General features: G+C 26.4%; 2 protein-coding genes and 1 long non-coding RNA gene across 3 annotated transcripts; all 3 read left to right on the top strand.

Moving 5' to 3' along the window:
- The first annotated feature begins 153 nt into the window (after positions 1–153).
- On the top strand, positions 154–8819 carry LOC145746350 (NFX1-type zinc finger-containing protein 1-like). The gene is given in 25 exon segments (XM_082564613.1): positions 154–245; positions 419–472; positions 773–883; positions 990–1088; positions 1569–1737; positions 1902–2094; positions 2400–2579; positions 2646–2852; positions 2946–3045; positions 3121–3251; positions 3411–3500; positions 3579–3732; positions 3841–4031; positions 4171–4330; positions 4500–4648; positions 4810–4979; positions 5281–5377; positions 5560–5684; positions 5932–6123; positions 6257–6401; positions 6589–6718; positions 6860–7031; positions 7112–7223; positions 7367–7538; positions 7803–8819. Coding segments are annotated over 24 exon segments (3399 nt in total). The 5' UTR covers positions 154–245; positions 419–441; the 3' UTR covers positions 7922–8819.
- Positions 8820–10251: 1432 nt separating this feature from the next.
- On the top strand, positions 10252–23290 carry LOC145746287 (NFX1-type zinc finger-containing protein 1-like). The gene is made up of 45 exons (XM_082564538.1): positions 10252–10489; positions 10629–10675; positions 10819–10896; positions 11101–11234; positions 11586–11733; positions 11920–12016; positions 12155–12303; positions 12426–12575; positions 12689–12780; positions 12979–13065; positions 13210–13322; positions 13597–13771; positions 13963–14079; positions 14149–14274; positions 14444–14657; positions 14819–15057; positions 15172–15318; positions 15430–15507; positions 15664–15744; positions 15889–15975; positions 16164–16271; positions 16378–16431; positions 16699–16806; positions 16914–17012; positions 17286–17454; positions 17661–17853; positions 17977–18156; positions 18258–18464; positions 18643–18742; positions 18818–18948; positions 19028–19117; positions 19221–19374; positions 19460–19650; positions 19775–19934; positions 20050–20198; positions 20302–20471; positions 20582–20675; positions 20857–20981; positions 21177–21368; positions 21482–21629; positions 21743–21854; positions 21942–22107; positions 22194–22308; positions 22412–22583; positions 22833–23290. The coding sequence occupies exons 1-45, from the start codon at positions 10418–10420 to the stop codon at positions 22949–22951; spliced, it is 5937 nt and encodes a 1978-aa protein (XP_082420664.1). The 5' UTR covers positions 10252–10417; the 3' UTR covers positions 22952–23290.
- Positions 23291–23579: 289 nt separating this feature from the next.
- Positions 23580–24748, top strand: LOC145746130 (uncharacterized). The gene is made up of 3 exons (XR_014281291.1): positions 23580–23698; positions 23999–24170; positions 24521–24748. It is a non-coding gene; the product is annotated as an uncharacterized LOC145746130 (long non-coding RNA).
- The last annotated feature ends 686 nt before the right edge of the window (positions 24749–25434 follow it).

Below are 25434 nucleotides of genomic sequence, written 5' to 3'. Positions count from 1 at the left end.
AAATTCTTTTAAATTTTATGGTAAAAATTATAAAAAATTATATTAAATTTGTTGAAATTGTTTATATTACAACAAAATTTATTTTGTTGTTGGATACTACATTTAGACGATAATTTCAATCTATTTTACGTATCTAGAGTTGGTGTTAGGTATTTTGGAAGATGTTTATGTGGGGAATAAAAATAGTTTGCTACATAAAAGGGGGTACCATGATATTGAAATTTAATGTGTTCATTTTATTTTAGGTTTGTTTTTTTTTAATTTGTTTTTTCTTTTTAGATTTTACTATAAAAATAAATTTTTTAGGAAAAGTAATCTAGTTTTAATGAATGAAGAGTTTGTATGCCTTACCATGTTATTTATAAATAATTTGTAATCAATTAAAAATAACTAGTTTTAGATTTTTTATTTTTTAAAGGTTCTGAAACTACAATTTATGAAATGAATAGATGGTTGTTAAGAAAAAGAATGGGTAATAAAATGTGTATATAAATTCGTTTTACCTACTTATGTTAATTTTTTTTAATGTGCCTTACTATTTTTTTAAATTTCTAATATATTATTTTCTATATTTAAACTGTATTAAACTAAGATATCAAAACTTTTTTTATGGTTACTGTTTAAAATATATTTTTAAAGCTTTAAATGTTGTTCACTTTTTTATAAGTAATCATTGCACTTGTAATTAAACAAGAATCACCAATTATGTAAAACTGTAAACTGTTAAGGTAGCTAAAAGTTAAAATAGTTTGGTAAAATGGTTTATAATTAGAATATTCGAAATCTGAAAATGATGCCAAGGAGCAGTTAGAGCAACAAGAGGAAGAAGAAAATATAGAAAATGAAGTTGATATTATTCAGGCTCAAAGAATGCTTGATGATGGTATGATAAAATAAATTCTGCATAAAATTATTTTAATTAATGCTCATCGAATAAATTTTTAAGTTGAAAGTTTGTATTCACTAAAACCTAATAAAAGTTTTATTAGATTACAAAATGACAAGAATAAGAAGAAGAAAAGAAAACGAAGTAGAAACAAGAAGAGTAATTCAGGAAATTTCTGCAATTTCTTTCGAAGAATATGAAGGTAACTTTGCAAAAATAAAATTATTTTAAAAGGTTTTAATAGTGATTGTCAACCTTAAAAACAAGTGGTTTTAACATAATAATTTTACATTTCTTGCATCTGTTTAAAAAATATATATTATTTTAGGTTTTATGCCAAGTTAATTATATTTTAATTGAAGTATATTCATATATTTTTTTTTAAATCTTGCCCTTGCAACTTGCAAACAAATAAAGAAAAATGTTTTACTTCAGCTTAGTTTCAAATTTGTTCCATTACTGGTTTTCATGTTTTTGACTTAATTTAGAAAAAATGTTTTTTACTATCTTAAACTACAATCTTAGCTATGATATGACATCGATAAAAATTAACCTAGGTTCTAGATTCTTGGGTTTTAAAAGAAACACAGCTAGTAATGTTTGTTTTTTTAAACTTGCACTAAAGTCAATATATAATCTAATCGATTATTAAGTTCTATTTTAATTATATTTTAAAATGAAGATATAACTGAAAATAAGTTCAGTTGGCAATTTCAACGACAAGAAAAGAGAAAAAAAAGATTTCAAGTACGAAAAGATATCAAGAAAAATGATGTTATGACACTAGAAGAGTCATTACAAGTTGGTGATATTCAAGATTTATTCCCCAACGAAAGATGGAGATTGTATAGGTGAGATTATTGTAGCTTAATAATAATAATAATTGGAATATTAACTTACAATTATTCTAGAAATTCAAATGTAATCAACTAACATATATAACTTAGAGTATTATTAAAAAATTTAAATAATTTTATTTTATTAAACTTAATACTCTGTTGTCTACTGTTTATAGATTTTGGGTAAATAACCTAAAAAGAAAAATTAGGGAAAATATTCAATTATGGATTGGAAAGTACAACCAAAAAGCTAAAAGGTTAAATGAGCTAAGACGAGAGGAAGATTTTGTAGTGCTAAATCAAGCAGATGTGATTGGAATGACAACAACTGGTGCTGCCAAGTACAGAGATATAGTCAACCGATTGCCAGTTAGTTTGTTCTTTGTTGTTTTTAAACATCTGTATTGTAAAGTTATTATAATGTTTGACTCTTGGTAAAAAAATTGTGCATGTTAAGTAATTTGCTGTATTATTTCTAACCTTAGAAGATATACTAAGCATAAAAATTGGTAACTTGGTTGCAGGATAACCATGACCATATGATACATTTAAGCTTTTTGACCCAATAAAAAATATATACAACAATAAATTTTTAGGGTTAGTTAATACACAAAATAAATTTTTAATATTAATTGCAAATTCTTTTAATTGTCAACTAAACAATTTCTATAAAGGTTAAGGTAGTTATTGTAGAAGAAGCAGCAGAAGTCCTTGAAGCCCATATTGTTACTGCAATGCCACAAACAACAGAACATCTTATTTTGATTGGAGATCACCAGCAATTACAACCTTCACCCACTGTATATGAACTTGCAATCAAATTCAACCTCAATGTGTCACTATTTGAAAGAATGGTAAATATAATAGTTTTTTGTACAGTTTAATAAACTTTTTGAAATCTTGTTTGTTTCTACATACAGATCAAAAATGGAATTCCTTTTACGAAGTTATCTGTACAGCATCGTATGAGGCCTCAAATTGCTGATTTAATTTGACCAAATATCTACAAGGAATTGTCTGATGACATCTGTGTCACCAAATACGAGAATGTTAAAGGAATACAAAAAAATGTTTATTTTATTACTCATGAGGTGGAAGAAAAATCTGTTTTAGATGGAAAAACCAAGGTGGAGTATATTTGTAAATACTACCTTAATTAAAAAATGAAAGCTTTAACAAAAGCAACTGAATATATTGATTAGCAACATGCTTTTATTTAGGTGAATCAGCATGAAGCAGATTTTTTAGCTGCATTATGTCAACATATTTTATGCCAGGGCTACGGACCTGAACAAATTACTATTCTAGCAGCTTATACAGGTTTATTTTAAATATGCCAATTTATAAACATATTTAAAAAGTATTGGCTAATGTCCAAATTTGATCTTATTTTAGGTCAACTGTTTGCATTTAAAAATATAATGAAAAGGAACTTTAGTGAAAGGGTTAGAGTAACGGCGGTAGATAACTTCCAAGGGGAAGAAAATGATATTATTCTACTCTCTCTAGTTAGAAGCAATGAAGAGGTAAATTTTTTAATATCTGATATAACTAATTGTTAGTTAAGCTATTATTGCTACATATAAAACCTTAAAAGACACATAAAAAAGTAGATGCAGTTTCATTGAATTAAATAATTTAACTTTTTATTTATATAATTACAAATTAATGATTTTATATATTAGGGTAAAATTGGTTTTCTTAGTATAAAAAATTGTGTCTGTGTGGCACTTTCACGAGCGAGAATGGGGCTTTACTGCATTGCCAACTTTAAGGTAAAGTAATTTTATGAGCATTGTTTTTCATTATTTTAATATTAAACATTTATTTTGAAATTTAACTTTATTTTTTAGATGCTAGAAGAAAATAATTCTTTATGGCAAAACATTACTGGTAAACTCAAAGATGAAGGTTGTTTTGGACCCGGTTTGCCCTTAGTTTGCCATAATCATCCAGATTTTGTTAAACAAGTGCAAACTGCTGAAGATTTTAAATTGTTTCCTGAAGGTATGTTTATTTTTAATTAATAGACTGTTTTAAATTTGTTAGAAACTATTTAAGAGTTTTAAATTTGTTTGAAAATATTATTAAATCACACATATGTAATGTATTAAGGTGGGTGTGGTAAACCTTGCAAATTTCGTCTTGAATGTGGTCATGTTTGTACACGAAGTTGTCATGCCGACGATCAAGAACATTTAGAGTTTAAATGTCGTAAACCTTGTGAAAATAAATGTAAAAAGGGTCATCAATGTCAAAAAGACTGTTATGAAGAATGTGGTGATTGTAATGTTAAAATCAAAAAGGTTCGCAATATTTATTTAGTTCAGTTAACTATTCAAATTAAAGAAAATTTTTTTTTTGAAACTATGTGATATTTCTAAATTGTTATAAATGCAATCAGTAGATTTTTTTCTTTCTTTTCTTTTTATACTTTATGTTAAGATTATTCCGCAATGTCAACATGAACAATTGGTGGAATGTTATAGAGGTCCAGCTACAGTATCATGCCTAACCCCATGCCCGAAAAACCTGAACTGTGGGCATAAATGTGGTAAACTTTGTGGAGACAATTGTACCAAGCAATGTTTAGAAAAAGTAAAAGGTGGTTTGAAGTTTGAAGTTTTATTTATTATGCCTAAAATAGTATGACTTTTGGTAAAAAATTAACCAATGATTAAATAAATTGAAATTAGTTTGTTCATCTTATTTAAGTGTATTTTTTAAAATAAATTTTGAGTACATTTCAAACAACAAATTATATATTTACTTAGTAACGCTTCAATGTGGGCATGTGAACAAAGTTCGTTGTTACCTTTCAAACACAAGTGGAGTTGAATTGATGAAAAATTGCTTCAACGTTTGTAATGAGGAATTAAAATGTGGACACAAATGCAAAGGGACTTGCGGAGAATGCAAACAGGTAATTTTTTTTCATATTCTAAATACAAGTGGGATTTTTTACACCTATTTATGTTTTTAAGTAGTAGCTCTTTATTTTTATAAACTTAAATTAAGTAACAACTTTTAACAAAAAAAATATTTGTTAGTTTTTGATATGACACTCCTTTTTTGAATTTAAAGGGTAGACTGCATGTGAGATGTATGGATAAATGCACTAGAATAAACTTATGTGGTCATCCCTGCAAGGAAAATTGTTCAACAAAATGCCCTCCATGTAAAGAAAAATGCCAGACAAAGTGCGAACATAGTGAATGTAATTTGCCTTGTTTTGCGCCATGTAAACCATGCAAGTAAGTATATGAAGTTATAATTAAATCATTGGTTACTTGTTTTTGGGATCTTGGCTTCTTTATCTTAATTATATTTAATGGGTTTAGTTAATGTTTTATTTAATGGGTTTAGATTATATTTAAATGGGTTTAGTTAATGTTGATTATATTGTATGGGTTTAGTTAACTTGTAACCAGACATTTAACTAATGCCCTTAAAAATACTTTATGAATTTTTTCTGGAAATTTCAGTAAATTGTTAATTATTAAATAACAATCATTATGTTTTCAATTGACGGTTTTAAATATTATTTATTTTTAGGGAAAAGTGTTTGTGGAAATGTAAACATCAAAAATGTGATAACAAGTGCAGTGATGAATGCAGTATAAAACCATGTAATAAACCATGCGAAAATGTGGTGGGTGTACTGGTTGTATTTAAATGTTTTAAGTTTAATTTGTGAGTTATATTAATTTAAATTTTTTTTTATAAATACATTTATTTCTTAACCATTTATTTCACAAAAAGCCTTTAATAAGAGTTACTCTTGTCTTAATAAAGTTTTAATAAATATTTAAGTTTTGCCCATGATTTGTTTAGATAAGTTGGTGTGGTCACCCATGTATTGGTTTATGTGGAGAAACTTGCCCAAAACTTTGTCGAATTTGTGAGAAAGAAAAAGTAACTGAAATCTTTTTTGGTGATGAAGATGAAGAAGATGCAAGGTTTTTAATTTTGTTTTTGATATTTTAAATTTAAATCCGACTTATAGTGAAAATTTTCATACTACATAATCCCATAATTAACAGAAACATTTTAATAATCTCAGTTTATATTTTTTGAAATTAAGCTGTTTGTGATATTACTGTTTCTTAATTGTAGTTTTTTGCAGATATTTAGTATTAGGTAATAACAAAACTAAGTATAAAAGTAAATTTATTATGATTTGTAAAAACTTCTTTTTAATATAAGGTTTGTTGAATTAGAGTGTGGGCATATATTTACCTATAAGAATTTGGATCGTTGGATGTATCAAGACATTAATGCATCAGAAGACAGTGAAAATTTAGTTGATAAAACTATTCAACTTAAGGAATGTCCAAAATGTAAAACTGTTATCAGAAGGTCAAGAAGATATGGACATGTTATAAACAATCAACTTATGTAAACATTTAATTATAGTTTTTAGTTTTAATTTATTAAGACAAAACGTTTTTAAAAAATATGTAAAACAAATATGCTGCTAATTATATTCTTTTAATTAAGGATTCTGTAAAATTTTTTTTGTTGTTTTTAGGTTAATCAATCAAATTAAGGGGTTTACATATGGGAATAAAACAAATAAATTAGACTGCCAAAAAAAATTACAGTTACTTATTAAAACTAACCAACATAAAGGCGTCTTTGAAACATATTTTCAACAATTAGAGAAACAATTGGAGGTTACTCTTATTTTTAAACCATATTTAAATTGTTTTGTGCCATGTGTGTTTTCATTTCTTAGGTATATGGTCTTTATTGCCATATCAAACTAATAATTATAAACAGTGGTTAACTTTGATTTAATTCTTGCTTGTATCATACAGTCATGTTTAAATTTTTTAAATTTATTATCTATCTTTGGTTTAGCAAAAGTATCTTAGTTTAAGTGACTTAAATGTCATTGAAACTAAGATTGAAGTTTTATTGCTCTTTGATTTGCTTTCAAAAAAACTAGCTAAACTGATGAGAGAACAAAAGAAAGAACCGAAAAAACGTGGTACAATCATTAAATTTGTGTACTGAAATATAAACACATTTTAAAATTATCAAATATAAAATTGGTCATTATCTGGTTTTGGTTTAAAATATGTTTACTTTACAACAATAATCTTTATAATTAAATTAACGGTATTTGTAGAAAAGGGTGCTTCCGGAGAGATTAAGAACATACTGAAATGGTTGTTTAAGAAACGCCCTTATTTTAGTGATCAAGAGATTGTGGATGTTGATTGTGAAGTGAAAAGAATTGAAGCAAAAGTTCGATACATTATGTTAAAACACAACATTAAAGTTATGGAAGTTAAAAACAAGTATAATATAATTTTAATTAGTTTTTTTTTTTAATTTTTGTTTTAAATTGAAAAATGCATTAATTTATTTTTTTATGTAGAGATGTAGATGAAAACATGTCCAAGTTACAACAGAAACTCTTTAAAGAATTTAAACGATTTGAAGAGCCTATTCAGAAAGAAGTCAATGAATATTTTGACAAAATTAAAAAAGTGAAAAGCAAAAAATTGTACTTGTATTTAAATTAATCTATTAATTTATGATTATTCGTAGATTAATTTAAATAATGGTTATCTTAAGTAAGTGCAGATTATTTACAATTTATTTTAAGAAGGTTACAATTTATTGAATTCAGGATGGTGACTTATATTTGGCTTTGGAAGATGCCACACGAAAAATGGTTATAAAAGCAATGGGATTTACAAAGGGCCATTGGTTTCAGTGCAAAAATGGTCATATTTATGCAATTGGAGAATGTGGTGGTGCTACACAGCAAAGCAAATGTCCTGAATGTAAGGAGGATATTGGTAAGTTGTTACTTCAATTAAAAAGTATTTTTAATTATTATGTTTTGTCAAAACGAAAAAGCTGTGGCATTTTTAAAACATTGGCATTTTTAACTAACTTGAAATAAAAGTATTAAGTATGGTTATATGTTTATTTCGCAAAGCGAACTTCTATTTGAACAAGCTTGATTTAACCTACGAAACACATCATCAACCCAATTGAACCATTTATTGTTTCATAAAATTTTTAAGCAACAACAAATTATATAGCCCATATTTTTTTAGGTGGTACGGGTCACAGGTTAGCTGAAGGAAACAGGGTAGCAACAGTAATGGATGGTGCCATTGAGGGAGCTTACGATGAAGCAACAAGACTTAATTTAGTACCAGAAAATCTTCAGTAACCAAAACAACATGTTTTAGTTTTATGTGTAGACTTAGATTTTTTTACATACTGAATTAGTGTTAGCTTTTAGCAATTGTTTTTTTTATTAATGTTCCCTTTTTCTAAATTAAAAAAAAAAATAATACGTTTTAAATTTGTAACCTAGTTGATAATAATATAATTCCTGATTTTTTTAAAGTGAGCAAATATATTATGTTATATTTAATTATAGCTTACGTGTTACACGACATTGTATAAAATTTGCCTAACAAAATTAATTTTTTTTTAATGGCCTGTTGTGGTGAATGCCAGACACTTCGGCCCCCGGACACTTCGGCCAAAATTTTTTTTTCAAAACAGCGGGGATTTTGCATTTTAATTACCGCGATAAATTTTATTTTCGCGTAGTTATATACAGTTTTTTAGACAGTATTTGAAACAAAATAAGCAGTAAATTAATATTTTTTTTAAAGCATAATGTGCAAGAACATGTTATCTTTCTTTTCCAGTGTAAATTTTTTAATTTAACAAACTAAAACCTATAAAAAACTAATTTTAAAAGCGCGCGCTTTTAGCTGACACAAGACAATGAGTTATGATATCACGTGTTTTGCGAAATAGGACCGTCTTTCTAAACAATATTTAAAGAAAATAGATCATTAATTTATCATTTTTTACACTGAGGAATGTGCATAAATATGTTATTAGTTATTACCCGTGTTAATGTATATAAATTTATACACTAAAACACAAAGAATAAAACGTTTAAAGAGTTGAAGAAGAAATATCTAAAAAATGACTCGAAAGACAATCAACGGGCCAAAGAAGACTAAGAGGCAAAGTACAGCTAAAAGTATTGCAAGCCCAACTCAAAAACGTGTTGTCAGAGTTGTTTTACTTCAAAATGGGGAAAGTTCAACGTCGGACAAACAAGCTCAATAACAGTGCAGTTTGTCAAAATAAAAAGCAAAATGGAAAATTCTCAAAATCTTTTCTCAATAAAACTGAGTTCAAATTTTAACTAAAATTTTGTTTGAATGTATATCCTATTTGCTAAAATAAATCAAAAACAAAGTAACAAAATACGTTTTATTTTATAAAAGTTGGGCATTTTAGCAATATAAATAGGTTATGAAAAAAAATATAAAGTACGTTGTCAAAATTTGTATTTGCTGATAATGAAGTTACACCCGATTAGTTAACAAGTATTTTCCCCTACGTCATGTTTTAAATACATTTTGGTACGCATGAAGCGTAAATGGAATTGTTTAGAAGGCAAAGGTTAACCTTTTCTTGTTTAAAAGCGGTTAATATGCATCGCTTTTTTATTTAATTTATAATAAATTTGTTGAGTATATATACCTTTGTTTGGCTATTGTTATCTTTACAATTTTTGAAAAACATTAGAGCTGTTAAAGTAAATGAGAGATTCTATAAAGACTGTGAAAGTACTTTTACGAAAACCATGATCCATAATTGTTTAGTTGATTTGTTTTCCTTTAAAAACAGTTTATTCGTTATTTGGCGGGGTTATGCTAATTTATCTGTCTCAACATTTCGCAAACTTATCTTTAACCTATTGAAATACATACTCACCAAAAAACAAATTCGTAAAAACAAAACTTCACCATGACCTAAAAATTTAAAGTTTTAAGGTTAAGTTTTTTTGCAATTCGGGTTGATGTTATATTATAGGGCAAGCAATTTAAAGTCAAATGTTTTGATATTTTAAGCTAAATTTATTTAAATTTGAATTTATGTTTTTATTAAGATATAAAAATTTTAATTATGTTTTTCAAGTAACAGGAAAAGGCTAAATTTGACGGTGTATATAAAAAAAACTTTAAGTTATACCCTTAACAACACCTAAAAAATAAAGTAAAGATTTTTCCTCACTTTCCTAATAACAAAGGCACAGCAAAGACAATAACTATGCATGAAGTATTTTGAGTTAAATGCACAGTACTTGGGCAGTGCATTGCATTAGGTCTAGTACATCGTAGGGTAAGTAAGGTCTAGTACATCGTAGGGTAAAGTTGCGCTATTTTTTAAAGCGAATAACATTAAATGGTTTTTGTTATGTATTAAAAGTAATATTAACAAGCAATAGTATAGGTAACGCTGTCGGTAAAGTTTATCTAAAACTTGAAATTTTGTCCTGTACGTAACAGACAGAAATAGCTTCTCTATTTAATTTCGGAATAAACAAGGGGCTTTAAATGTATGTGCGCATAACCATTCACACGTACTTTACATTACGTAACATTAAAGGATGTACGCAATCACAAACGTTACGTTGACTTTAAACATTCTATTGAATTGGGGTAGCCTATTAAAAAGAAATTTATAAGATCAAATGCGCTGCATAGGTTAATTTTTGTTACAGTTATTGTGTAATTCGTTTATAGTTGTGCGTTTAAGGAACTTACAAACCCGTGACTATAGCAAAACTGTTTTCTCGCTTTTAATCATAGGCGCTTAGTAAAGGAAGCAACTTTAGCTGCATACGTTTAAGATGTGCAATAAATTCGTAATATACAAAAGTAAACAACGGGATTATTTAGAAATATGCCTACCTCTTAAAAAGGTACTTAAAATGTGTTAAATAAAAATGACTACAGTACTTGTGGGTTAGTTGGTTAATCAGATAATAAAAAAACCTTACTCATTGTTGTTACTTATATAAGTTAGTGAATTAACATTACCTGTTGTTTTTGTTGCTTAAGATAATGGCTTTTAGAAATAGGCAAGATAATAACAGGGGCAATAGAAGGTAAATAGGATTGCATATAAAAGAATATATTTTTGCTGCAGTTTTTATTGCATTTTATTCATATCTTCTGCATTTTTTATCGCATACTTGGTTATTTTGCAAATATTACAAAAACACAATATTTAATGTAGTTTGTATTTTAGAGGTAATTTTAATCAAAGAGGCAGAGGTTGGCATGATAACAATAGACCTGGAACCAGTAGACAAAATGATTATCAAAGGTAAAAAAATTAATAAAAAAAGAAAATTTATCACTACATATTTTTAAAAGACATGTATAACAGCAAAAAACTATAAAAAAGGCAATGTTATTTAAAAACTATGCAATAAAATTCAATCTATAATAACTATGTTTTATGTATCTAATAAAAGTATTTAATGTTTTAAATATACATAAAATACAAAAAAATAAATGTTTTGCACAGAAAGTATCCAATTGGATACAAAAGACTAGAAAAACTGGTCAATGATGAAGAAATTTTACCAAGTGATATTGCTTTGCAACTTTCAACAGAAAGATCAGGTCTTAATCTAAGGCTTAAAACTGACATGGACAATGGTAAATATATTTTTGTTGTATAAATTTTGTAGCAAAAACAGATTAATAAAAATTATAAATACAAACCTAGTCATTTCTAAGAATATACAACCCACTTCTTTTGTAACATTTTAATTTTTTAAGTTATGTTGTTTTTATTATTTGTTGCATTACATTGTTATTAAATTTACCTGGTAAGTAGCCTACACACTTTAAATCCTACAAATCAATGGTGTAATCTGTAAACTTTTTAAGAATAATTTTTAGTGGCTAAGTTTACTTTTAAGTAATTTTTAATTATAAAAATAATTTACATTCAACTTAAATATTCTTTAAAATTATTATTACAAATATTTTTTTGTTTTATTTTAGGTATGATACAAATGTTGCTTAAAGTTTTTGGAAAAATGTGTGAGGACAAGGATCCAAATGTGGCTCTAAATCATGTACTTGCTGATATTCTAAATTCAGAATACATGAGCAAGTTATGTATGTTTTTGCACGGCATCTTATTAGAACCGTAAGTTATAGAAATTTCTATACTGTAATATGTTATTTACTAAAGGTATATTAAAAACTAATTTATATTAAAATATTATGGCATTTTTTGTTGTGTTAGAAATGAATTTAAATCAATGGTAAAAATATTACCAGAATGTTTTTTGTGTTAAAATAAGTTTTTTATATTAAATCTATTTCAATTCAGGGAAAATGTACAAAGAGTTGCTCCGACACATGTGTCCAACTGTTTATATTTAATTCGAAGTATGCTAGCCATACTTCCAAGTAATTCAAATAAAAAGGTTTATAAACTTTTTTATTTATTGTGTTGTTGAATTTTGTTTTGTGTTACTTTTTTAATATTTTGTTAGTATTTAAATAAAAAAAGTAATACTTAAACAAAATATCTTATATAAACAAACTGAAATTTTTGTTTTTAGGTTGGAATGATGGTAGTAATTCTAGAAAACATGATGCTAAAAATGACAACTGTTGATTGGTCAAAGCATGATATTGAAAATAGATTTAATGAAGTAAAGGAAATGGTTGAAGATTTAAATAAAAAACAAGAAAAGATCCAAAAGCGAGAGTAAAAATATAAATAACATTTTGCTTTTTTGTTATGAAGTTTATCAGTTTTAATATACCACCATTCCTAAGTGCTACAATTTATTTTTAATAAATTAAAAAAAAATTGTTAATGTTTTTTAGACAACGAACAGCTGATCACTTGTTGTTAATGCATGAAGAACAACCTCCCGATAATTTTCGAGAAACTCCAGTGTTTCCTCAAATAAATGACATTCATTTAAAAGAAGATCCTTTTGTTAGGACAAACTTGGTCAACTCAAAATACCAAAGGTTTTACAACTATTTTGTGGTTACTTTATTGATAAATTTTTTTTCTTAAGTGATGAATTGTAATTTGTTTTTATATAACTAAATTTCTATTTATTATTAAATTACTCTTTTAGTATTGATCATTACTTGGATGTTCAGTTTCGCTTACTTAGAGAAGATTTTATTAGACCACTTAGAGAAGGAATTAAGGAATTTTTTCAAAGTGGTAAAAATTAGTTAAATTTTATTTTGCATTTTAAAGTTATTATTGATATGCTAAAAAAACTTTTTAACATAAAGTAAAAGCAGAATTTTTTTGTAAAAAATACTTGTTTTTAAATTCATTACAATGTTTATCGTTATTTTATTTCTTCTTGTTTAAATTCATGGTACATTACATTACAACTTGTGATTTTTTTTAAAGGCGATGAAGCACAAAGAAGAAAAAGGTTTCAAAACATCAAGATGTATGAGGAGGTTTCTATTTTATTTCCAGTGTTAGCGCAAAGAGGTAAGGTTGTAAAAAAATTATGCTAAATAAATTATATACTTTTGTTTTTTGTTCAGAATATAAATTTATAAGGTTTAGGTAAAATTAATCGGTAAACTAAAATAATGGTTTAATTAAAATGTATACACTTGTTTTTTTATAAAGGTATAAATCATCAGTTGAAATTTAGTATAAAGCATCTTAATGGAGTTAAATGGCAAATCACAAAACGTCTTATGTTTGGAAATCTAGTTTGTTTGTCTTCAGACAATTTCCAAGTATAATAATTTACAATTACCTTAATATGCAATAACTTTTAATTTTACATTGGACTCTTTGTATAGTTTATATAACAAAATAAAATGAGTTTAAAGATATATATGTATTTACAAAAATGTTTTTAATTAAAAGAACTAATTTAACGAAAATGTTTTTTTTTTTATTATTCCAATGTTGTCTATACGGATTTGTTATGGAAATTTTTTGTTTTTTCTTTGCAAATACCGCCTTTTTTTATAAGTTCCGAGCTAACCTTTTTTTGGTGTTGTTCAGAGAGATTTTCTTTTTGGAGTGATAAGTGATAGAAAACCTGAAATGTTAGCACATGGTCAACTTGAGATTGAATTTGTTTTTGAGCAAACAATAATAGATCAGCAAAATTTTAGAGCGCATTTACGCCGAAGAGAAAATCAATCAAGTGATGATGATTCAGCATCAGAAGAGAAAGGTAAACCAACGTCTTAATTTAATACTTATAAAAAATAAATTATCATTTTGGTTTTAAAAAAATTTATATACTATGTTTTATTTTTATGTAAACTATCTTTTTACTTTCATTTTTGTGTATAGGTTTAAATAACTATATGATTATCAAGTTTTATTTTTTTTCACCTTTTTTAATTTGTTACATTTTCGCAGAGGAAGAGAAAAAAGAAGATGACCCAATTTTAATAATAGACATGTCCAAAACTTACCTTATGATAGAAACTGATGCTTATTTTGAGGCATATAGACATGTTTTAGGAGGTCTTAAAGGTAGAAATCAAAGTTTGGTTCATTTGTAAAAATGTTATTTATTTACCTAAAATCAAATTGTATTTATAGAAATAATGGAAATACCAATGGATAGATATATCGTTGACTGTAATAACGTAATGAGGGCCCCATTGCAATTTCGACACAACCAAACCCAATTGCATTTTTCCTCAATATTAGTCAATCCAGCGTTAGGTTTGATGCAACACATTTGTATATTTTAGTATTCTTTAATGAGTATTCTACATTACAACAGTAAATTTAGTAACGTATAACTTAGAAATATAACAATAATTAATACATTTACTCAAGCTGTTTTACTTTTTGCATTAATAAATTTAATTACAATTTATTCAATTAAAAGAAAAAAAGGTAAATGTTTTGGATATTGACAAATGGCCTTCTGAAGAAGAAATGGGCTTAGATACTTCACAAAGAAAAGCCCTAATTACTGGAGTAACAAATGAGTTGGCTATTATTCAAGGACCCCCCGGTACAGGAAAAACTTACGTAGGGTTAATCATTATGAAATTGTTACTGGAAAACATGCCGAAACCGCCCGAAAATGTACAACAAAGGTGTTTAATTTATTTCTAACAGGCGGTATTTTTATTTAAAATAATTAGCAAAACTAATTTAACAGGATTCAAATTGTGGTTATGTCGATAGTATAAAAAATAGTTAAAGCAAATAAACACATATGTAGCTATTTTACAAATTAACAATTTTTGATTAACAGGCTTCTTAGGCGAGATAAGATTTTAAATCATTCACCAATGCTTGTAGTTTGTTACACAAATCATGCCCTTGATCAGTTTTTGGAGGGTATTGCCAAGTTTCACCCAAATGGTATAGTAAGGGTTGGCGGTAGATCTAAAACAAAAGAACTGGAAAAGTACAGTCTTGTAAATGTTAAAAAAGAAATGAGGTTGAACTATAACTTTAGAGCACGAGGAAGAGCAGTTTGGGATCATAGAAGTAAAACATTTTTTGTTTAGAATATCTTTAAGCTTTTTTTGTAAATTTATTTTATTTATTTAAATCATTTTAAAAATAATTTAAGTTTTAAAACCCCAAAACAACTGTTTAAAGATGAGTTGCAGAATATTGAGAGCCAAGTAGAACATCAAGAAAATGTGTTAAAAGTGTCCACAGATACTTTACTTAAATTGCAAGAGTTGGAAAATGTTATTTCGGAAAATTTAATTGATCAATTTAAAAATCACAATAGTCGTCTAGGTATTTACCATAGAATTAATTTTTTTGTTTCTAATCTTACTTCTTTTTTAATGTTATGAACAAGATAAAATGCTTGTAAAAACTGTTTTTTTAATTTAATTTTATTTTTAGATGACAGAATATTAATTGATTGGTTGGGACTTAGTGTTGACGATAACTTGCTGTTAAAATATCCACATGTATTTTATGGTATGTATTTTTGTTGGGGTGACTAAGATTTAAAGGTTTTAAGTAACTGTAAATAAATTTTAAATAAAAGTCTTAGTAGTTAAAGTCTTTTAATTTTACATATAGTAGGCTAAACACTATTGCAATAAAACCCAAAATAACTTATTCGATTTTAAGAGGTCTTATTTCGATTGACCCATCCTTTGGAGAAATTAAAATTTGACAGAAACTATGTTATTGATGCCATTTTGAGATCAGGTGTTAAATGTGTTGTAAAAAATAACTTTTATACATTTTACTATATTTTTAAATATTGAGTCCAACTACAGTTTGTTTAATTATTTTTTTATTATTTTATGTTAATTATTTATAACTTTTTGGTAATTAGTTAACTAAATTTAGGCGAAATAAATCCACAAGATCTAATAAATTGGATGTTGTACAATCAATTTAATATGTATAATTATGATCAAGTGACATCAGTTCCAGGTATTTAATTTAGCAACTTTGTTTTAAGACTTAGATACAATTTCATTAATCAAATTATTTATATAATATCTTATGTCATTGCTAAATTTGTAACAATAATAGATTTTTTACTTCAAAAATTAATTTTTAGATTATTTATAGTTAAATATTTTAGGAAATTTGTTATATTTAATTTATTTAAATTATAGAGGTGGTATTAAAAGTTTTAGGAGATTTTTACTTTGGCCATAAGCATGATGTGCTACATAAAATGGGATACCATGATATTGAAGTTCGATGTGTTTTTTTTATATTAGGTTTGTTTTTTTTTACAAATTTTAAGTTATATTTCAGTATAAACTGTGTCAAAAATTGTAGTGCTTTATAAATTCAAAAGTTAAAACACACATTTACTGTTTTAAGGTAATAGAACATCAATTTTTCAAATGGAAAAGTGGTTATCAGGAAAAAGAAAGGGTAAATATATCCATGATAATTATTGTAGCCATTTTATGCATGGGTTGATTTTTTTATTTAGTTTTTACTAAACAAATTGTTTAATGTTTTAAACAAACAAATTCTATTCTACTTTAAAGTATCATTAAAGTATAACTAGTGTGTTTCCGGTAATAACCAATAAACAAAAAAATTAATTATGCAAAATTTCTATTGGTAGCTAAAATAAGGTAAAATGATTTTATAATTGTGTTATCCAAAAAATTCATAAAAAACATTTATCATCAGAATATTCAGAAAAAAATGATTTCCAACAAAAAGTAAAACAACAAGAAGATGACGAAAATGTAGAAAATGAAGTTGATATTATCCAAGAGAAAAGAATGCTTGATGATGGTATACATCACATATGCTTAACTAGTTTATTTAATAAACTATAGACTTCAGGGGGAGCAAATTTTGGACACATAAGATTGGTGTATAACTTAATCTTCTTTTTTTAGAATACACAATAGCACAAGCAAAGCGAAAAAGGCAAAATGAAAAAGAAAAAAGAGAGATATTTGAAAGATTTGCAGCTCTTCCCTTGGAAGATCAAGATGGTAATTTTGAATTAAATAAAAGTAAAAAGATTTTTTAAAGGCAAATACTGTTTTCCACCTGTAACAAATAGATGTGAAGATTGAAATTCAATTTAAAATATGTTTATAGTATTAATAATTAGAGAATAACTTATAAAAAATATTATATAAACATGTATGATTTTATTGTTTAGGCATTATATTATGCAAAAGTTTTAATAAATAAAGATTTTCTGTTTTGTAATTTTGGGAAAAAGTATTTTTGTATTAAGATTTTTTTCTTTTAATTTAAAGATTCAACTCAGGAAGCAGGTGGATGGCAAATACAAAGGGAGGAACGTAAAAGAAGAAAATTTAAACTTCGGAAAGATATAATGAAAAATGACGTTATGACAGAAAAAGAGGCTGTGGAAGTTAAATTCATTCGTACTTTGTCACCAAAAAATAGATGGAGATTATACAGGTACAATGTTTTGTTTTCTTATTTGAAAATACAAATATATTAATTATAATTGTAGCTGATAAGACAAAACATTTTTTTTAAATTTACCAACCCTTTTTTGTTAAATTAAAGATTAAAATAAATAGCAGAACAAATATAACAAAGATTAGCAAAAGAAAAGTCAAATTGGTAATATAGATTTTGAGGTTTTCTGTATATTTTGTTAGGTTTTGGGTCCAACAATTAAGAATAAAACTTAGACAAGAACTACACACATGGAGTGGAAAGTACAACCAAAAAGCTAAAAGGTTAAATGAGCTAAGAAGAGAGGAAGATTATGAAGTGCTTAAAAGAGCTGCCGTGATTGGTATGACAACCACTGGTGCTGCCAAGTACAGAGACATAGTCAATCGCTTGCCTGTAAGTTTTATTTCAGACATTTATAATTTACTGTAATATTAATAATTTTTGCACATCACATTTTTAAATATAGCTCCTTTAAGGTAGGGGTGCTATATTTATAAAATTTATAACTTTTTAAAGGTCAAAATTGTCATTGTGGAGGAGGCAGCAGAAGTCCTTGAAGCTCATATTGTTACTGCAATGCCACGAACAACAGAACATCTTATCTTGATTGGAGATCACCAGCAATTACAACCTTCACCCACTGTATATGAACTTGCAATCAAATTTAATCTCAATGTGTCACTATTTGAAAGAATGGTAAATATCATTTAAAATATTTTTTGCTGGGTTTTAAAGTATAGTTTCGTATATTTAAAGAATAATTTTTGTAAATGTTTTGTTTGTTTTCTTCTATACAGATGAAAAATGGAATTCCTTTTACAAAGTTATCAGTTCAACATCGCATGAGGCCCCAAATTGCCAATTTAATTCGACCAAATATCTACAGGGAGTTGTATGATGCCGATAGTGTAACAAAGTATAAAAATATAAAGGGAATACAAAAAAATGTATTTTTTATTACACATGACAAAGAGGAACAATCTGTTTTAGATGGCAGAAGCAAGGTATTGTAATGCAAAAGCTTTATGTCAAGTTATTAATGTTAGTAATGTTTTAATAAAAACATATTTAGGTTTAAATTAAATCAGTGAGAATAAAATATTATCAAGTTTATTATTGTAAAACTAAAAAATCACAATGCTGTTAATGTTATTTACATATTGGTAACAATATTTTATTTAGGTGAATCAGCATGAAGCAGATTTCTTAGCTGCATTATGTCAACATATTTTATGCCAGGGCTACAGACCAGAACAAATTACAATTCTAGCAGCTTATACAGGTTTATAATATTCTAATTTTTGCTAATTTTGAAAACTTTAGTGTATTTTTATTTTATGTTTATTAATTTTTTTAGGTCAATTATTTGCATTTAAAAACATAATGAAAAAGAACTTTAGTGAAAGGGTTAGAGTAACAGCAGTAGATAATTTTCAAGGAGAAGAAAATGATATTATTCTACTATCCCTTGTCAGAAGCAATGATGAAGTAGGTGGTTTTAAGATATCTTTATTAGACATAGTTTGTTGCCTAAATGTAATTTTTTTATTATAAATTAAACATTTAGGGTAAAATTGGTTTTCTTAAAGTGGAAAATCGTGTCTGTGTTGCACTTTCAAGAGCAAGAATGGGGCTTTACTGCATTGCCAACTTTAAGGTAACTTAAATTTTTTTTTAGTTAAGTTAAAAAAAAACATATTTCTATAACTTAAAGTAAAGGCATTTTTTGTAAAGGCATTTCCTAAACCTTTGCTTTATAGATGTTAGAAGAAAAAAGCTCATTATGGCGAAACATTACTGGGCAGTTAAAAAAAGAAGGTTCCTATGGACCCAGTTTACCTTTAGTTTGCCATAACCATCCAGATTTTGGTAAACACGTTCAAACTGTGGAAGATTTTAAATCATTCCCTGAAGGTTTGTTAGATTTTTGTGTCTGTAAAATTTGTGGTTATTTTAGTAGTTTAAACTTTCTAAAACATCAAATCACAAATTCATTTAGGTGGATGTGGTAAACCTTGCAAATTTCGACTTGAATGTGGTCATGTTTGTACACGAAGTTGTCATGCCAACGATCAGGAACATTTAGAGTTTAAATGTCGTAAACCTTGTGTGAACAAATGTAAAAAGGGTCATCAATGTGAAAAAGACTGTTATGAAGAATGTGGACAGTGTAATTTTAAAGTTAAAAAGGTTTGTAGAATTTTTCAATCTAAGTCAAATCGTTTAACTAAAAAATGATTTTTTTTTAAATCACGTAATATTACAAAAACTAAACCAAATTTGGATATAAAAATTCCATGAATTTTACATTAAGATAATTCCAAAATGTCAGCATGAACAAATGGTGAAATGCTGTAGAGATCCAGCTAAAGTACAATGCACAACTCCATGCTTAAATTTTCTGCAGTGTGGACATAAATGTCAAAAACAATGTGGAGAAAAATGCAGTGAAGAATGCTTAGAGAAAGTTCAATGTAAAATTCAATTCTAAATTCAAAGTTTAAGTTAAATAAGTGGCAATTAAATTTATGTAATAATAAAACATGTTTTGTTTCATAAAATTTACTATTCTATATTTTTTTTTGTTAGTAACTCTTCGCTGTGGACATATTAACGAAGTAAACTGTCATCTGTCAGAAACAAGTGGAATCGAGTTAATGAAATTATGCTCTAATCTTTGTGACGAGGAATTAAAATGTGGGCACAAATGCAAAGGGACTTGTGGAAAATGCAAACAAGTAATTTAATGTAACAAAAATCTAACAAGGGGTCTTTAGTTATTTGGTTAAAAGTAACGAAAAAATTTGACAACACTAAAAGCTTATACATAATTATTTTTAGGGTAGTCTTCATGTGAAATGTGAGGATAAATGCACTAGAATGAACCTATGTGGTCATCCCTGCAAGGAAAATTGTTCAACGAAATGTCCTCCATGTCAAGAAAAATGCCAAACTAAATGTGAACATAGTAAATGCCAATTAACTTGCTCTTTACCTTGTGCACCATGCAAGTAAGTTTATAAGCAGACAAGTGTGTTGTATGCATTTCTTAATTAACTGTTGGTGCGTATAAATTAATTGTAAAATTCAATTTTTATGACTTACTATAATGTATTTTAAGGGAAAGGTGTTTATGGAAATGTCAACATCAAAAATGTGTTAACAAATGCAGCGATTCATGCAGTATAAAACCATGTAATAAACCATGCAAAAAGGTTGTATGTATGCTGTTTATTTTTAATTTATTTAAAAAAAGTTTATTTGTTAAAACACATGTGATAAATTATGTTCACTGTATTGTTTAAAATATGTTTTTAATTAACTACATTTATTGAATTTTTTTTATAAATTTATTAAGAAAAAAATTTGTTTTTTTTTAACCAAATGTTATGTTAGAAAAAAAAATGTGGTCACCTATGTATTGGTTTGTGTGGAGAACCTTGCCCAAAACTTTGTCGAATTTGCAACAAAAAAAAAGTGACTGAAATCTTTTTTGGTGGTGAAGATGAAGAAAATGCAAGGTTTTTGATTTTAGTGAAAAGATTATGTCAAATTGTTAAAATAGTCCCAAATTACATTTTCCAATAAGCTTGTGATACTTTGTTATTTTTTTTGTTAAAAAGAAATATAGTGTTAGCCCAATAAAAAAACTAAAAGATAAAAATAAAGAAGTTTAAAACTTTGTCTATTTTGCAAATTTAAATATTTTATATTAGGTTTGTTGAATTGGAATGTGGACATATATTTACTTATGAGAATTTGGATCGTTGGATGAATCAAGACATTAATGCAACAACAGATGGTGAAAATTTAGTTGATAAAACTATCCAACTTAAGGAATGTCCAAAATGTAAAACTGTTATCAGAAGATCAAGAAGATATGGAAATATTGTAAATGATCAACTCAAGTAAGCAAGTACAAATACAAACCCATTTTAAATAAATTGAAACATGAAGATTTAAAAGTTTTTTGACATTTCTGTACATTAGTAAATGTGTAACTGTTTTATTACTTGTTTAGGTTAATCAATCAAATTAAGGTAATCAAAGATGGGGACAAAAAAGATATTTTAAATTGTAAAAAAAGATTACAATTACTTATTGAGGATGAAGATCTTAAATTTTCTTTCAGTAACCAACATGGTTTTTTAAAACAAGATTTGATAAAGGTACCTTATATTAAAATTTTTAAAACTTTTTGTACTATATGTGTTGTTTTACAACTCTTGATAAAAACTTTTTAAATATATAGTATTAATTAAGTAAATTATATTTTTTTCAGCGTCATTATCTTGGTTTAAGTGAATTAAATGTCATTGAGACACGCATTGAAGTTTTAAAAAGTTTTGCTTTACTTGAGAAGAAAATCAAAATTAAGGAGAGAATTATTTATGGTACAGCTATTTTTTTTAAATTAGTCTGAAAGCATTAAATTTAATAAATTTAGTGTGTTTATAAAGGCCTATGAATTATATTTTAAGGTATTGGCAGAGAAATGGAAAGTATTGTGGATTGGTTGTTTCAAACACGTTCATATTTTAGTGATCAAGAAATTCTTGATGTTGAATGCGAAGTTAAAAAAATAGAAACAAAAATCCAATACATTGTTTTAAAACGCAATATTCATGAAATGGGCTTCGATGACAAGTAGGATAATATTTTAATTTACATTTTTTTAAACAATCTTTTTTTTGTTTAAAACTTTATGATTATTTATTTAATTTTTTTTGTAGAGTGGTGGAAAAGTTCATGTTAAAATTACAGAAAAAACTGTTTGAAAACTTCAAACGCTTTCAAAAACCTGTTCAGAAAAAAGTGGAAGGATATTTTGATAAAATTAAAAGAATTGTAAGTAAAATGTAAAATTGTAGCATTTAAAAAATACGGCCTATAGTTATATACACATGTTTTAGAATATGGTAAATATAATCACTTTTTATAAAAATATCAGAATAAAGCTCTATTCATTGGACTGGAAGCAGCTACACGTAAAATGGTTATAAAAGCAATGAACCTTACAAAAGGCCATTGGTTCGAGTGCAAAAATGGACATATTTATGCAATTGGAGAATGTGGTGGGGCACAAGAAAGAGGTGTTTGTCCTGAATGTAAAGACAATATTGGTAAGTTCTTATTTTAGTGAAAAAGTATTTAAAATTATTTCGTTTTTGTCAAAACAAAAAAGCTTTGGCATTTTTAAAAAATTGGCATTTTAAATCATTAGGTCAAATTTAAATTTAACCTACACAATGTATCAACAACTCATTTAAACCATTTATTGTTCCTTGAACTTGTATATAAAATTTTTAGGCAACAGTTATTGATATTTCGCATTGATTCTTTTTTTTTTATAACACCCTGTATATTCTTAGGTGGTACTGGTCACAGGTTAGCTGAAGGCAACAGGGTAGCAACAGTAATGGATGGTGCTATTGAGGGAGCTTACGATGAAGCAACAAGACTTAATTTAGTACCAGAAAATTTTCAGTAACCAAAAACAATATGTTTTAGTTTTTATGTGTAGATTTAGATTTTTTTACATATTAAGTAAATGAGTGTTAGCTTTTAACAATTAGTTTTTATTAATGTTCCCTTTTGCTATTTTTTTTCAAAAAAAAAATTTTTAAACTTTGTAACATAGTTGGTAATATTGTAATACCTGATTTTTTTACGTAAGCAAATGTATTATGATATTTTTAGTTATAGCCTATTACACATTGTAAACAAATTTTCTAACAAAATTGATAATTTTTTAAATTGCTTTTTGTATTTATCTGACTCATTATACCATGTTAATTAAATTGCTATAACTTTTTTTAGATAACAACGTGTTCGTTAATTAAATTAAACAACTTCGAAATATTATGTGTTGTCTTATTTATGTTTTAGTCTTGTAAAGTTTGCCACATCGAGAATAAAAATATATACAAAAAAAAAAAATGAAGGACAAAATAAACTTAGATATATCAAAATAGGGTAATCACCATTTCTTTAAAAAATTACAACAGCAGCTTTTGCGGAATTATATATAGAAAAACAACTTTAAAGTTGTTAGTGTTACAAAAAAAACGTTTCGGTCTAAAAAAGAAATACATGCAAAAAAGGTAAAATAAGGTTGGGTTAAATACCTCTATGAACCATTTATCAAGTTATGCCGATTTCTTGATCATTTTTTTTAAGACAAACAAGTTCTGGAAGAAAAATTAGACAAAAGTCAAGTGCCAGTTGCTAATTGCAGGTAGAAATTTGATTCATATTTTAATTTACTTATGGTGTAAAAATATTTTTTCAGCTTGTATGTAGTAGATTGAAACGATTTTATGAGTCGAACTTTGTTTGGAAATATATATATATATATGTTTCCATATTCTAAGTGTAAATTTTAAACTGTAATTTTTAAAATAAATAATTAGTTAATTTTTACTTTGTTCTTTTAATAAAATTAAAATTTTTTATTCTTTGGTTTGTTCTTTATAAAAAGCACAATATTAAAATATATTAATTTGGGATTACTACCTTAACATTTCACTTTTTTAAGGTAACTGCTGTAGCAATGTTATACCAAAATACTTCCTATCTTCTGATGTTATAAATCAGGGGATTTTAACCCTAAAACAATTAGCAATTAACTTGGTTTTTAGAATATTGGGTTGTATTTTTATTTATATACATTGGTTGGGGTGTTATGACAAAAAATGTTTTAACCTTAGGTAGGTCAATTGATTTCTATTTGGTTTTTATTTATTTGATAAAAAATTATTTATTTATAAATCAGTGTAGTTCATGCTTGCAAAGCATTTGACTTCACTATATGGTCCTGGGTTGAATCCCCACTCATTAATGTCATAATATTACATAAGTAAAGCAATATAATTAATACAAACTTCTGCTAAGCCAAAAACCTAGCGGTAACAAATGTTACTCTAGGCTTAGGCGGTAAAATTGGCCTTTTTACATCAAGGTTAAATATATATTAAAAAAATTATTTTTTACGTATTAATACTAATACATATGCACAAAAAAGTATTATAAAGTTTACATATTATATTTTATTATTCAGTCAGTTGGATACCATTTATGCAAGAACTCATTACTTTCAGTCTGTTTTTGTTTAACATTTCCATTGCCATCTCTCTATCTCTGATAACCATTGCCTTAAGTTGGGTTCGATTCCGACCTGTGTTTACAACTACTATAGCTTTTACATCACTTTTGCCTTGGCTCTTATCAAAGCTAAGAACATCTAGTGCAAAAGGAAATACTGTATATAGATAAAAAAAGGATTAAACTTTTGGGGTATGTTTCTTTTTATTTATAAACATTGATCAACTGTTTGAATAGTACTTGAAAATATTCCTAACATTTGCTTTAGCATTGTTAGTTTGAGGTTATTTTTATATCTGTACTGCAAAGTTTTTTTTATTTTATTTTGGTTTTTCGCACATTGATAACAGTAAATAACAAGTATGATATACAATTAATATTACAACAATGCGACGGGAAAAAAATGACAAAATCAATTTAATGATTTAAAACATGCCAAAAGTATTAATGTTTACATAAAGATTTAAAGTATGTTATGGCATGGTCACCAAACCCAAAGTTGTTTGTACTAAGTATAAATATATAGTACTATGGTACCAGTTTATACACTAAAATGCAATGCTGGTTTAATTAATATATTTTCAGTATTACTTTAATAAATAAACTATTTTGAATAAAATGTTTAAAATTTTTATTACTACAATTTTAAAATGTATACAATTTAAATTTGTTATATTTTATAATAAGTTTCTATATTTAACATTCAATGTGTTCTTATTACAAACAATACACTATGTACAAAGTAAGTCTATTTAAAATCAACTACGTCAGTCTCTTGTTTAAATAAAGGAGAAACCAATGTAAGTAAATACATAAAAAACGTTTGGCGAAATGGGGAAGTGAAATAGTTTTAGTTTACGCATGGCTCAG

Source organism: Corella eumyota, chromosome 3 (assembly GCF_963082875.1).
Source record: "Corella eumyota chromosome 3, kaCorEumy4.1, whole genome shotgun sequence".
Taxonomy (NCBI): Eukaryota; Metazoa; Chordata; class Ascidiacea; order Phlebobranchia; family Corellidae; genus Corella; species Corella eumyota.
The sequence above is the reverse complement of the archived record's forward strand: the minus strand, read 5'-3'. Positions and strand labels throughout refer to the sequence as shown.